Source organism: Arvicola amphibius, chromosome 4, assembly GCF_903992535.2.
Source record: "Arvicola amphibius chromosome 4, mArvAmp1.2, whole genome shotgun sequence".
NCBI classification, from domain to species: Eukaryota; Metazoa; Chordata; class Mammalia; order Rodentia; family Cricetidae; genus Arvicola; species Arvicola amphibius.
Window position 1 is genome coordinate 74139393 of NC_052050.1, and position 13439 is coordinate 74152831.

General features: G+C 49.1%; 1 protein-coding gene across 1 annotated transcript in view; it reads left to right on the plus strand.

Annotated features, from left to right (window-relative positions):
- Positions 1-13439, plus strand: part of Cyfip2 (cytoplasmic FMR1 interacting protein 2) — a 123199-nt gene that overhangs the window by 31412 nt on the left and 78348 nt on the right. The window contains 8 exon segments of the mRNA XM_038325914.1: positions 2018-2199; positions 4024-4120; positions 5310-5438; positions 7862-7966; positions 10142-10233; positions 12268-12299; positions 12302-12328; positions 12331-12383. Of these exon segments, the coding sequence (XP_038181842.1) occupies positions 2018-2199; positions 4024-4120; positions 5310-5438; positions 7862-7966; positions 10142-10233; positions 12268-12299; positions 12302-12328; positions 12331-12383 (717 nt within the window).

The following is a 13439-nucleotide window of genomic DNA, read 5'->3' on the forward strand; positions in this document are numbered from 1 at the left end:
GAAAGCCTGACTGGACTTAGACTCTGGCCTGGTCTGTCCTGTGAAGAAGAGGGACTGGCAGGAGGGCACGGCAGGTCCTGGAAGGGGAGCAGGCTCACATCACATATGCCTCCTCTCTTCACACCTCCCTTCCGGTGTTCTTCTCTTCCTCCTCCTCTCCTTTTCCCCCTCCTCCTCTTCCCTTTCCTCTCTTGTTTTGAGATCTAGTATTTGTTCCGGTGATTCACCCAAGTAGAGTGAACAGCCCGGCATGCTTTAGTGTCTTCACGGAGTTGTGTGTTCATTATATATTCTGTTCTTGAGCCATCATCCTGTTCTACCCCCCCCCCCCCGACACCCTCTCCTTCAGCCCCAGGCAACTACCAAACTACTTCTTATCTCTGCGGATTTCCTTCCTACTAATGAAATTATACAGGACATGACTTTTCATGGCTGGCCCCTAGCAGCTTGTGGGGTGTTTCTTTTTTTTTTTTTTTAAAGATTTATTTATTTACTAATATGTACAGTGTTCAGCCTCCATGTATGCCCTCAGGCCAGAAGAGGGCACCAGATCTCATGACAGATGGTTGTGAGCCACCATGTGGTTGCTGGGAATCGAACTCAGGACCTCTGGAAGAGCAGTCAGTGCTCTTAACCTCTGAGCCATCTCTCCAGCCCTCGTGGGGTGTTTCTGTACTGTCGCAGGTGGCAGAATCTATGTTTCTCTTTAATTATGGAACACCATGTCACTGTATCCACACACCATATTTTACTCATCCATCCACCAGGAGATAAATGAGGGTCTGTTAGGAACAAAAGCTGAGCATGTGTGTATGGGTTTGTGCGTTGTTAGAGACTCTTGTCTTTCTCTGAGGTAGCGTGTTAGTTTTCTGTCAACTTGACATGAGCTGGAGTCACATGGAAAGAATCTTCTGTGTGTGTGGGGTGGGGGGCATTTTCTTGATTAATGATTGGTGTGGGAGGGCCCAAATCACTGTGGGCTGGCAGGGGTCCCAGGTTGTATAAGACAGTACACTGACCAAACTCTGGACCCTCTGTATCTCTGCTTTGGTTCCTGCCTCTAGGTTCTTGTCTTGAGTTCCTGTCCTGACTTCCTTCAGGGTGGACTGTAGGCTGTAGATCGTTTCTTCCCCACACTGGTTTTGGTCAGGGTGTTTATCTCAGCTGTGGAAGGCAAACCAGGACAAGCAGATTCCCGTCAGTGGAGTGTCAGTCACTTAGTGACTCTACCTTAGGAAATGGCAGTCTGCTGTCACCTCTGCAGCCACCATGCTACCTTGCCCCAGCCCTGCCCTCAGAAGAGCCTCTGAGAGGGCCTGGCCCCTGTAGTGTTTACTTTGCTCCTTTGCTGCACTCAGTCCAGCTCAAGCCAAGCCCTGTCCTTCCTTCTGCCCTCCCAACATGCCTCAGGACCTTTGCACTGCAGCTCATGCTTCCTTCACTTACTCCTCTCTTTCTTTTCTTTCTCCACTTCTTGGAGATTTTAGCCTTTCTCCCTAGAGGGACAGTTCTAAGCCCTTCCCAACCTCCATTCCTTCTTCATTTCCTTCTGATTCAGGTATTCCGCTGCAAAGAGTTTATTTTGTTTTCCGTTACTTAGTTGACGTGTAGGATCCTCGAAGCAGTTTTTGTTCTCATTTTGATTTCTGCTTAACCTCAGCCCTTAGGATGGCTCTGTGGTATACAGTAGATGCTCAATTATCAGTTGCTTGTTGGATGAACCTCTGTCTCTCCCTGCATGTCACACACTGGGGACACAATGCCTCCTGGTAAATGTGCTTTTGGAATAACTCATCAGATAAACTCACTTCAAACAGGTCCCAGCACCTTTTCAAGTTAGCTTTGGAAATGGGGACATCTCTGAAAAAGACGGCCTGGCATGACAGATGTGTCCTCCTTTCTCCACCTTGACTCTAATGGGGACCCTAGGGCAGCCTTGACCGCTCCTACCCTAGAGTGCACTGAGGTTCCCCCGTCACCTGCCTGCCCATCCTCACCACTGCCCCTCTGTCTCCAGCGCAAAGCCATCGAGCGCTTCTGTAGCGAGGTGAAGAGGCTGTGCCATGCCGAGCGCAGGAAGGACTTTGTCTCCGAGGCCTACCTGTTGACCCTGGGCAAGTTTATCAACATGTTTGCAGTCTTGGACGAGCTGAAGAACATGAAGTGTAGCGTGAAGAACGACCACTCTGCCTACAAGAGGTCAGGAACCTTCCTTGCCCCCCGAACCCCTTCTCACAACCCTTACTATTCCTGGTAAGAGTTGCCATCTCCAAACCCAGCTGCCATGCCAGGGTGGTTTGAGAAAAATAGTTTTGAGCTGCAGCTTCGGAAGAGTTGATGTTGGCCAGGCTTGACCACCCAAGATGGAATCAGGTCCTTGCTTCCCCATCTGGGGAACAGCATGCCTGCCCTGTGGTAGAAAGATTAGCATAAGCAATTACATTGTCACTTTCTGTGAGAGACAGAAAGCCACGGCTGTGTCCCACAACTGCAGAGCCCAAGCAGACATTCCTCTAGTTACCCCAGCGGCCACGGCGGTTGCATGGATCTCTTCACCACCTCTCTGCCTCTCTGCGGGCTTCTTTCTCAGGCAGACCCCTGCAATGATCTCCTGCTAGCCTGTGGCATAACCCCAGCCTCTCAGGAAGGAACTCCTCACTTCCCACCTGTGTTTGAAAAATCCAGGCCAAGACTGCCATCAATCCAATTTGCTGATCCCTCCCTCAGATACTGAGTGCGGTGGAGGCTAACTGAGCCAATGGCTGAGTTAGAGGTCCTTGTCATTGTTGACAAGGAATGACATTGGGAGGTGGTCATTCATCACCAAAACCCAGGATATAACCAGCCCAAGACAGGGAGCACTGCCAGGTGACAGATCCCCGAGAGTTGGTTGAGGCTCAGATGATGGCTACAGCATCTGTATGTACCTCCTGGAAGAGTTATCCATATCACTGGCAAAGGACAACCCTATCTCTGAGCCACACCTCCTCATGTTTCAAGGTAACAAGGGAAAGACTATGGCAGGTTGAGTTTCACAATTCTCCTGGGTCAGATGTGAAACCGGGGTTGCCCAATAGTTAGAGCCCATCTCAAGGCCGACTCAAGATGCCACAGATGGCCACCGTCGCAGCTTCCTTCCCCATACACTTCCTGCAGTGGCCCACCGCTTCCATCGTGACCGTAGCCAACATCTGTGTCCTGCAGCAGGCAGGAGTGTTATCGCCGTTCTCACAAGCTATTGTGACATGAGTTGTGCCTTGCTGGGTTAAGCCAGGACACACGCTTAAGACCAGCCTGTGTTCTTCCTCCTTCTGTCTGTCATCCGGTTAGGTGAGAGGCATTTGCGCTCCCATGCGGGGCTGTGCATGGGAATGTTGAAGTAGAGCCCGATCTTCGGTCCTTGCTACGTGAAAGGCTAAGGCGGGAGAATCATCCACTGGGCCTAGCGGCACAGGAGTAGAATATAATAATTCCATCAGTTCAAGGTTTAGGCTATAGAGTGATTTTGATACCAGACTGAAAAAACTTAGCAGGACACTCAAAACTGAAAAATGGTAGAAAGGTAGGAGACGTCGCTTAAAGGTCAAGTGCTTGCCCATGCTTGCCCTAGATCCGATCCCTGGTACTGCAAACAAACCCAAAAATAGGATGTTGAGATTTTCTATAATGAACAGAACACATTTTTTTAAAAAAAAAAAAAAAAAAAAAAAAGCAGCTCCCTGCTCGTGGTTACTCTGCAGGACTCTCTGTGCAGCTTCCTGAAGGTCCTGGCCGGGCTTGAGGTCTCATTGCTCCTCCCTGGTTTCCATTAACCGTCCCAGGATTCCAGCTGTGTTTTCTCTTCTCACGTCTTTTAACCCCCAGCAGCTGTCCCGAGAAAGGACGGCCAAACACACTTTCCTTTGACCTTGGAACCCCCTGCAGTGCTCAGAGCCTCTTGGCATCTGGATGGTGTGTCCCTCTTAGGCTGAGTGGGCGCAGACTCCTCTGCACCCGGTTATCCCTTTTTTCCCTGCGTTTCAGAGCGGCCCAGTTCCTAAGGAAGATGGCGGACCCCCAGTCCATTCAGGAATCTCAGAACCTGTCTATGTTCCTGGCCAATCACAACAGGATCACCCAGGTGAGGACAGGTCCCCTGTTCGTGCTGCCTGGCATGCCAAGGAAGCAAAGGCGGGGCCTGAGGCTCAGAGGGCTCCAAGGGACAGCACACAGACTCTGTCCGCACTTGTCTCCCTGCCCTTCATGAGAGGAAAATAAGGCTACAGTCAGCGACCGCTCCCTGTTCGGTTCTCCGAGAGGTTCCTGGGCGGAGCTGTGGGCCCCACGTCAGCCTCTAGGCTGAGAACAAGCCTACCATGGTTCCATTCACACCTCAGGCAAAGTCACAGATTCAGTTAACTCGTCCATAAAGGAGGTATATTATCTTGGGACTGATGTGAGACTATAGCTCATAGAACTAGATTGAAAAATAAACAAAGGATGAACCAAAAAGCCTTCAGAACATGACTAAGAGTCTGGGGAGGCACAGTTAGTCACCACCGCCGGTTTGCCTGAGTGCACTCTCTGGCCCTTCTCTCCCCTTGCGCCTGTCCTAGCTGGACCTGCCTGATGGTCAATTCAGCACCAGCAAGAGTGTCTGCAGGACCCAGGCCAACACAGAGCGGGACCCTGATGCTCCCAGGAGTTCTCAGACTTGGTTCCCCATCTCAAAGGCCTGGAGGTGGCAGAGCCTTTTTTGGTCACTGCAGAAGGCTGTGGAGTCACAGCCCCTAGCTGTCTGTAGAGAATCCCAGAAGTGCCCTCCACTGAGTATCCTAGGGGTCCAGTTTGTCTATGTGGGGAGAAAGGGCTACAGAGAAACCCTCCTTAACGGGAAGTGTTTTGATGTTCCTGGGTCCTGCCAGCAAGGAGATACCTACCTACCTACTGTTACCCCTTCCGCTGGGTGGGTCTTCTTCCTACCTTTGTCTAAAGAAACCTCATAGAGGAATCCACACCCTCCACACCAAACTGCAATTGCTGTAGGCCCGATTGCTCTAAAATTGAGCTGCCAGGAGTGCACTCTACTCCCAGAACCAGCAGGGTTAACATGGGAGCCCAAGGGCTTAGGTCCCGGCTGCGGAAAGTGAGCAGTAACTACCAGCTATCAAGGGGGAGTCAGGTATCAGCACCCACTGTCACGAAGGCTCCCTCCTCCTGGGACCTCAACTGAGACCAAAGTGCTCATTTATCCTGCCCAGCTCTGGGCTTTCTGGGTGGTGTCAGAGGTTGCTTGCTCTGCCTGACCAGCAGGTGGCGCTGTTGTTTAGTGTCTTCACCAGCAATTGGAAGTGATTCCAGGCTATGAGGAACTGCTGGCAGACATTGTCAACATCTGCGTGGATTACTATGAGAATAAGATGTACCTGACACCCAGCGAGAAACACATGCTGCTCAAGGTAAAGCTTCCCCACCTCACACGTGTGTGTGTGTGTGTGTGTGTGTGTGTGTGTGTGTAGACCAAAGAAGGTGTCATTCCTCAGAAGCCATCCATCATCTTTCCTAAACATTTATTTCTTTTATTTTAAATATGCATATGTGGGTATGTGCACTTGAGTGCAGGTGCCGTTGAAGACCAGTGGTTTCGGATATACTGGCACTAGAGTTAGGGTATTGTGAGCTGCCCAACATGGATGCAGGGCACCAGACTCAGGTCCTCTGCAAGGGTAGTAACTGTTCTTAATCTCTGAGCCATTGCTCTGGCCCCGTATTCTTTTCTGACATATGGTCTCTCACTGGGACCCTGGACCTCACCCATTAGGCCTGGATGACTGGCCAGCGAGCCCAGGAACTAGCTTGACTCTGCCTCACCAGAACTGGGTTTCACATGTGCACCAGCATGCCGGTTTTTACATGGGGGCTAGAGATTGAATTCAGGTTTTATGTTTGTTTTACAAACATGTGACTGACTGGGCCATCTCAGCTCCTTAATAAGAATATTTTTAAATATCAACCACTGACTCCAGTCTTTCCTGGGATCGTCCCTTTCCTTTGGTGTGCCGTGGACACATTGACAATATCATCACAGATGTTTCTCCAGTGCCGTCCCTACTTGACACCAAGAAGCCATTTTACAGGGATGTTATTCCTCACACATCTCCCATGGTTAAAGGTTTGACTGCACTGAAAACCCTGAATTCAGTCCGTGCCTTGAACATGACATCTGTAGAGCTGAGCTTCTGAAAGGGAAGTTCCTAGCTTAGAGGGAAGGGAGAGTCCGTGTTTTGTCAAAATGGCCAAAAAAAGCGGTTTTCAGTTTTTATTTTGAAGTTGTTGTTATAATTGTGGAGGCTCTAAATTACGCAGGAAAGCATAAAAATGGTTAGTCTCTTATAATCACCCTCCCAGCTCAGAGACAATACTTTTAGTACTTTGGTGTATATCTTTTTTTTTCTGTGCTTATATATTTTCAAAAATAATTAATAACATAGAATGTAGAAGTTTTGTGCTGTTTTTTTGTTTTGTTTTGTTTTGTTTTTGAGACAGGGTCTCAACAAAATTTAACCCTGGCTAGCTTGGAACTCAATACGTAGACCAAGCTGACCTTGAACTCACGGAGCTCTACCTGCCACTGTCTCCCAAGTGCTGGGATTAAAGATGTGTGCCAGCATACTCAGCCTTACATGTAGAATTGTAAAGATTTATTTATTTTATGTATGTACCTAAACACCTATGTACCACAGTATTCATGTGGAAGTCAAAGGATAACTTGTGGGAGGCAGCTCTTCCCTTTCACCGTGTGAGACCTGGGGTTTGAACTCGGATCATCAGGCTTGGCAGCAAGCGCCTTTATCCACTGAGCCACCTCACCAGCCTGCATTTGGGCTTTCTATCCCATGCAATCAAATGTGTTTGGATGTTGCGCAGCCATAAGATGGTATCATTACAGAAGAAATGTGTTGCTTTGCCTGTCCTACCCTTGGCTACTTAGGTCCTGCCCAGCCTTTCTCCCACAGCTGACATGAATAGGATTGTTTTGTGCTGCCGCCCAGCTCTCTGCAGCTTGTTAATGAGCTCAGGTGCCACCAGGGGGCGTGGGAAACCCTTACAGGACAGTCTGGTGCTGATGCTGCAGGATAGAATGCGCCAAGCAGGAAGCAGCTGTCAGAGACAGTCCTCTGCTTCTTCCCTTAGGGGACAAGGTGATAAAGTCACAGTGAGGAGTGACTTCCTTTGTCTCCACAGCTGACCATACCCTCCGGCTGCTCATTTATCTAAAGGGACTAAGAAAAAATTTAGAGTCTTGGCATCTTCAGGCAGAAACTTGCTCTTAAACAGTGTCCCCCATGACTCCTCAGGAGCCTTTACACTGCTGTTTGCCTGGGGAATTTTGTGGTCATTTACCAATATCCCAGTGTCTGTGCCTTGGCACCTCTGGGAAACAACAAAGTCCTTTCTGTGTTAGTGGGACCTGTAAGTGCACATTTGAATGGCAGATCCTGAACTAACCCCTTTGCAGATAGTCCCTGCAGCTCCCTCGTGTGACTATGGAAATATCTCTCACCTCTCTCTGTCTCCAGTTCCTCATCCTTAGAATAGCATGTGGCACCTAAGAGTTTTGTGGGAATTGAGACCTCACTTGGTAAACCACAGTCACTAGTCCAGAGTAGCTACTATAATAATATACTACATTTCTTGTTGAAGTTGGGCCCATGTTTCTTGTTTTAATTTGGAGATGTGTATGATTTTGAAGCAGCATGTGTGTCTCTACAAGATGCCAGTGAATCTCTGTGCCTGTCTATGTATGTGCAAGTATGCATCGAGGGCCTCTAGTTTTGTTAGCTGCTCTAGAAGTGTGATGGTTTTGCCTTTCTCATTCTAGGTGATGGGCTTTGGCCTCTACCTGATGGATGGAAATGTCAGTAACATTTACAAGCTGGATGCCAAGAAGAGAATCAACCTTAGCAAAATCGATAAGTTTTTTAAGGTTAGTAAATGGAGCTGGGGCTAGGCAGGGGGACAGAGTGACTAGAGTCTTAATCCCCTGGGGGAAGGATTAGCCAGAAAGCTGTGGAGATGGTTCATAGGCATCTAAAGACCCTCAAGAAAAGGAAGATAAGAGCACAGGCTCCAGCTGCTCCCACTAAAGCACAGTCTGCTGCCCAGATGTGGGTGATGCCCAGCCTCCAGACTCAGCTGGGATTCCACCGGAGGCCTTGTAAGTCTTCATGCATGCTCTTTTCCCCTTTCTTAAAGTCTTTCATCCAAAAACAGAGTTACATTCTAGAAGACAGTAACTTAATTTTCATAACATCCCAGAGCTTATGGCAGGAGTTTCTAAAGGCTAAATGTTTTGGTTAAAAATTTACTTTTATCATATATGTGTGTGTGTGTGTGTGTGTGTGTGTGTGTTGTACCTGCATGTGTCTGCACCATGTGTGTGCAGTGCCCATGGAGGTCAGAAGAGGACATTGGATACCCTGGAACTGGAGTTACAGATAGTTATGAGCTGCCATGTGGGTACCTGGCATCAAGCCCTGGTCCTTTGAAAGAGCAGCAAGTGCATTAACTGCTGAGCTATTTCTCCATTCTCTAAGCTCTAACTTTTAAGTGGTTTCATGTTTGCCATTGTAGCCCCTCTGGGGCCCATGACAGGCTACTTTGCTGCACCATTTAGGCACAATAACTCACCAGCGTTCTGCTTAAGCACAATCCATTTGAACCTTTGAGATCTGACCATTTGGCCCAAAAGCTTCATAGTGAAAATTTACAGATAAGCTTGGCGGTGGTGGTGCACACCTTTAATCCCAGCACTCAGGTGGCAGAGACAGGCAAATCTCTATGAGTCTGTGGCCAGCCTTGTCTACAGAGCTAGTTTTAGGACAGGCTCCAAAAGCTACAGAGAAACCCTGTCTTGAAAATCCATAACAAACAAAAACCTTGGAGATAAATGTTGACTTTGGAGTTTGAGCAAGGACGTGTCACATCTGGAACCAAATTCTCATTCTGAAGTTACTCTAGCTCTGGGTCCTACAGATGGGAACCCTGCCCTGGGGGGATGCTGTTTGTGGAAGACACTAAGTGAGGTCAGCTACACTGAGGTTTAAGAGTAAACTTGAGTCCTCAGAGGGGACTTGATTTCTTAGCTTTTCTCCAGAGCTGTTCCAGGTAAAAACAGGCCTTCTGTTGGGAGACTGCAATGTCTTTAGCCAGCAGGAAGACAGACAGACAGAACCAGGCTTACCTATAACAGGGGTTAATCTGCCTCTGCCCCCTTCTGTCTGAGCAGCTTTGGAAAAATAGACTAGGCCTCCTACGGCTGAGGGTTCTTCTCCTAGCTCTTGCTCCATCTGGCCTGACTTCCTGGGCAGACTAACCTTCTCCATATGTGTCAGTACCAATGCAATTACAATGAGACGGGAGCAGTACTGACCCCACTTGGTTGTGTGTGAATGGAGATAGTGGGTGGTTGGTAGCTGGGTTTCGTAGTATCTAGGATTAAATCCAGGGCCTTGCCCATGCTCAATAAGAGTCTTCTGTTTCTGGCTGCATCCCAACCTTTCTTTTCCACTTTTTGTTTTAAGGTAGAATCTCACTGTGTTGTCCAGGGAGCCTGTGAGCTTAGGATCCTCTTGCCTTTGTGCCTGGAACAGCTGGGATTATAGGCCTATGCAGCCAGGCACAGCTGTGTCCAGTGAGGAAAGACAAATGTAGGTAGACAGCAACCTCCCTTCCACGTGTCCTAGGCTTTGGTCAGAAGATGTCTGCACTTTAATGTTAGCTAGCAGGTGGGTGGTCTCAGGAAGGCCACGCTCAGGCAGTAGCCCTCTGCCACCTGCTCCTAGTCCAGCTTGGAGCAATAGAAATCTTCTGAGCTGTAGAAAGGACCCTGTACCAGGAGACCAGCCATCTGGCCCTCTGGGTCATCTGTTCTGTGTGACCTTGGACAAGCCACTTACTTGAAGTACACAGTTGGTTAGAGGCAGGGGAAGGGCCTGTATGCTGGCTGGGGTTCCTCTGGATGCCAGGACCCCATGGTAACACCATAAGAAATAAACAAAACTTCTGACTCCAGGTGCACACTGAAGCCTTACACCCCGCCGGTACATCAGCTCCAGCCCTGCCTGTGGCATCTCATGCGCTCTGTTTGCTTCCTTTGCAGCAGCTGCAGGTGGTGCCCCTTTTCGGCGACATGCAGATAGAGCTGGCCAGATACATTAAGACCAGTGCTCACTATGAAGAGAACAAGTCCAAGTGAGTGCCTGCCGTAATGTCTCTCGGCTCCTGTGAGGATGCCCAGCCCGGGCAGGGAGCTGAGGGACCACTTCAGTCCCTCCTCCCTCCCCAGAGCCCTGGGCAGGTGGATTCCTGCAGAACAGCCGTGCCAGGAGGGGACTAGCGAGGATGCTCTGAGCCCTTTTGCACCAGCCCTTTGCTACCAGGCTCTAAAGGGCTTAGAGCATAGCCACGCCCCTTGTCCTGTTCTGCGGTAACCCCCTCCCCTCAGTGGGACAGCCGGAGTCTACTGATGGCAACAGTCATCACCCTGGTTCAGGTCTGCTCAGGTTCTGTGGCTGAGCAATAATTACGTGGTTAACAGCGTGGTTTGGATGGTTCCAGCAGTGACGTGGGTTGGTGGCCTCTTATGGCATCTACTACATCATAATTCAAGGAAATGGATGCTTAAGGTCTGGGAGTGAGTCAGTGGCTCCCAGGAAGGATTACTGGGGGTGCAGGATAGTTATCTGGCTCCAGCCTTGATTCTTCTGCTCTTAGTAGACATAGGATGGTCTATCTACATGCTTATTACCTACAACTAAGAGACTGTGGTGTCTGTGTGGATCAGGGCTGGCCACCTCTTGGTCAGTTTCTTAGTTTTGCAGTGCTGGTATTTGAACTGAAGACTTGCACATGCTGGACAGACACCCTACCTAAAGGCTATAGCCTCCTTTATCTTTTCACCGGTTATTTGGAATTAGGGTCTCAGTCTGTAGCCCAAGGATACCTTGTATTTGTGATTCTCTTGCCTCAGCCACTCTTGGTAGCTGGGATTCAAACGAAGCCAGCAGAGCCCAGGGATGGTACAAACACTTACAGTCCCAGCAGTTGGGAGGTGGAGGCAGGAGGATCAGAAGCTTGAGACCTGCCTCGGCTACATTGTCTCAAAAAAGCTTAGGATACCTGCAGAGAGGTCCTCAACCTACAGTCCCTGTCTACCTGGAGACCCAGAAATGAGTCCTTGGGGGGAAATCAGACCATGTCTGGCAGTCTTAGAGGGAGGAGCTTGTAACCAGGCAGAAAGTCAGAGATTTGAGCAACTGTGTCCCCTCTACAAGTAGCTCAAAATGAAAAACCAGCAGTCTAAGCCAGAGGAGGGCATCACCACTCAGACTCCTTATGAGAGTCCCTTTGCGTCTTCTTTTTTTTTTTAAAAAAAAAAAATTATTTATTTATTTTGTATACAATATTCTGTCTGTATGTATGCCTGCAGGCCAGAAGAGGGCACCAGACCTCATTACAGATGGTTGTGAGCCACCATGTGGTTGCTGGGAATTGAACTCAGGACCTTTGGAAGAGCAGGCCATGCTCTTAACCTCCAAGCCATCTCTCCAGCCCTGCATCTTCTTTTGAATTTAAGCTCTGTCCAAACCCTGCACCTGCCTGCTGGCTTCCCATTCTCTTGGTCTGTTTACTTGCTGGCCACTGGTTCTGGACAGAAGAAGAGGGTCAGAGAGTGAGGGGGTTTGTTCATTTATTTCCTCTCTGATTCAGGAAGGCTTTCCTAACAACATCTTTCCAAAGGATGGAAGAGAAGCCAGGAGAGAAGGGAGGAAGAAGAGGTGGGGAGGAGACACCAACCACACCTCTCAGAATGATAGGAGGTCTCTCACCGTGGGTACATTCATGTCACCAGGTCCTTTGGGGAAAGACAGGGAGGTTGCCTGTCTCAGTCTTGCTCGTCTGTGAGTCTAGCCTTTTGTGACCGTAGAGAGGCTGTGGTCTTGGCCCTCGCTCTCTCACTTAACTGGTAAGTATTGTGTGCTGGTGTCCAGAGACACCTGCGGTAGGAACTGGAGAAGGCAGAGACAGGACTCTCCTTTCTAACCATGGTGCCTGCGTTGGTGGCTCTGGGGCTTAGACGGCCACTTGACCTTTTGGTTCCACCCAGGGGAGCCAGCTGTGTTGTTTGAGGACCAGGAGCAGCTAGTGTGCAGAAGGAGCCTCTCCCACGCCAGTGCCTGGAGCCATGACCCACACAAAGCCTGTGGTTTTCTCCCCTTTCCCAGGGTGGACATGCACGCAAAGCAGCATCAGCCCCCAGACAACATCTGCGAGCAGATGGTTCAGATCCGGATGACCACATCCGTTTCATCTCGGAGCTAGCTCGCTACAGCAACAGTGAGGTGAGTTCTGTGGCTGGTCCAGGACCAGCAGAGTACAAAGAGGCTGAGGAAGAGCCGGCAGTGTGGGATGGAGGAGCACACAGCCAGAGGCGGAGGGTGGGCTTGTTGGAAGCGATTCAGAGCCAGGCTTGGACTCCGGACCTCGATCCCTTCATCTGCAAAATAGAAGAATGCAGTAATGCCTGACGAGGGTGGGAGTGGCAGGAAACAGTGATGAAGAGAATTATTAGCAGGTACAAAGGTGCAGTCGGGAAAGAAAAGGAGTTTCTTTCCGTCCTTTTTCTTGGGTTATCTGTACTCTTACTAAATAGAAAATATTAGAAAAGACAGGTTTAAAATAGCCACGTAGGAGGAATCCCCTTACAGTTTTCTCTCACACAGTTAGAGTGACGATGGTTGATGATAATTATGGTTCTCAACATGAAGAAATGACTTCAGAGGTGATAGATACAATCAGGTAGGCCCATCTGTCTGTCACATAGTGTATACATGTGTTGAATCTTCACACTGTGTCCCATAGACATCTACAGTTATGGCGTCAATCAAAAATAATTCAGACATCTTTAAATAGATGTAATGATAGCATTTTTGTCTTGTAAGGTTCACTGAGATAACTAGTAGGGTGCCAGGCATGTGTGATGTGCCTGGAATACAGTAAAAGGCCCAGTAACTGCTCATTCTGGCTGCATGGCATTCATTCCGTTCTCCCACCGTCAATGGCCAGAGACAGTTCCAAATGCTCCTGCTCCTAACACCATCTCAATGTGCATGGCTGCAGCACTACTGTCTGATCATTGCAAAATATCATGAATGGATTCAGAGAGGAAAAAGCCATTAAGTTGGGGAGATGGCTCAGTGGGCACAAACGTGGCCATGCAAGCACCAAGGAACGTTGAGTTGGATTTCCAGAACTCACATCAAGCCAGGAATGGTAGCACAGCCCATGTTGCAATAGCAGAGCTTCTGCAGCAAAATAGGAAGCTCGTGGACCAACCGCCTCTCTCGTGAATGCAATGGCCAACAAAATAGAGAGAAAATAGAAAGTGAAACTGACAC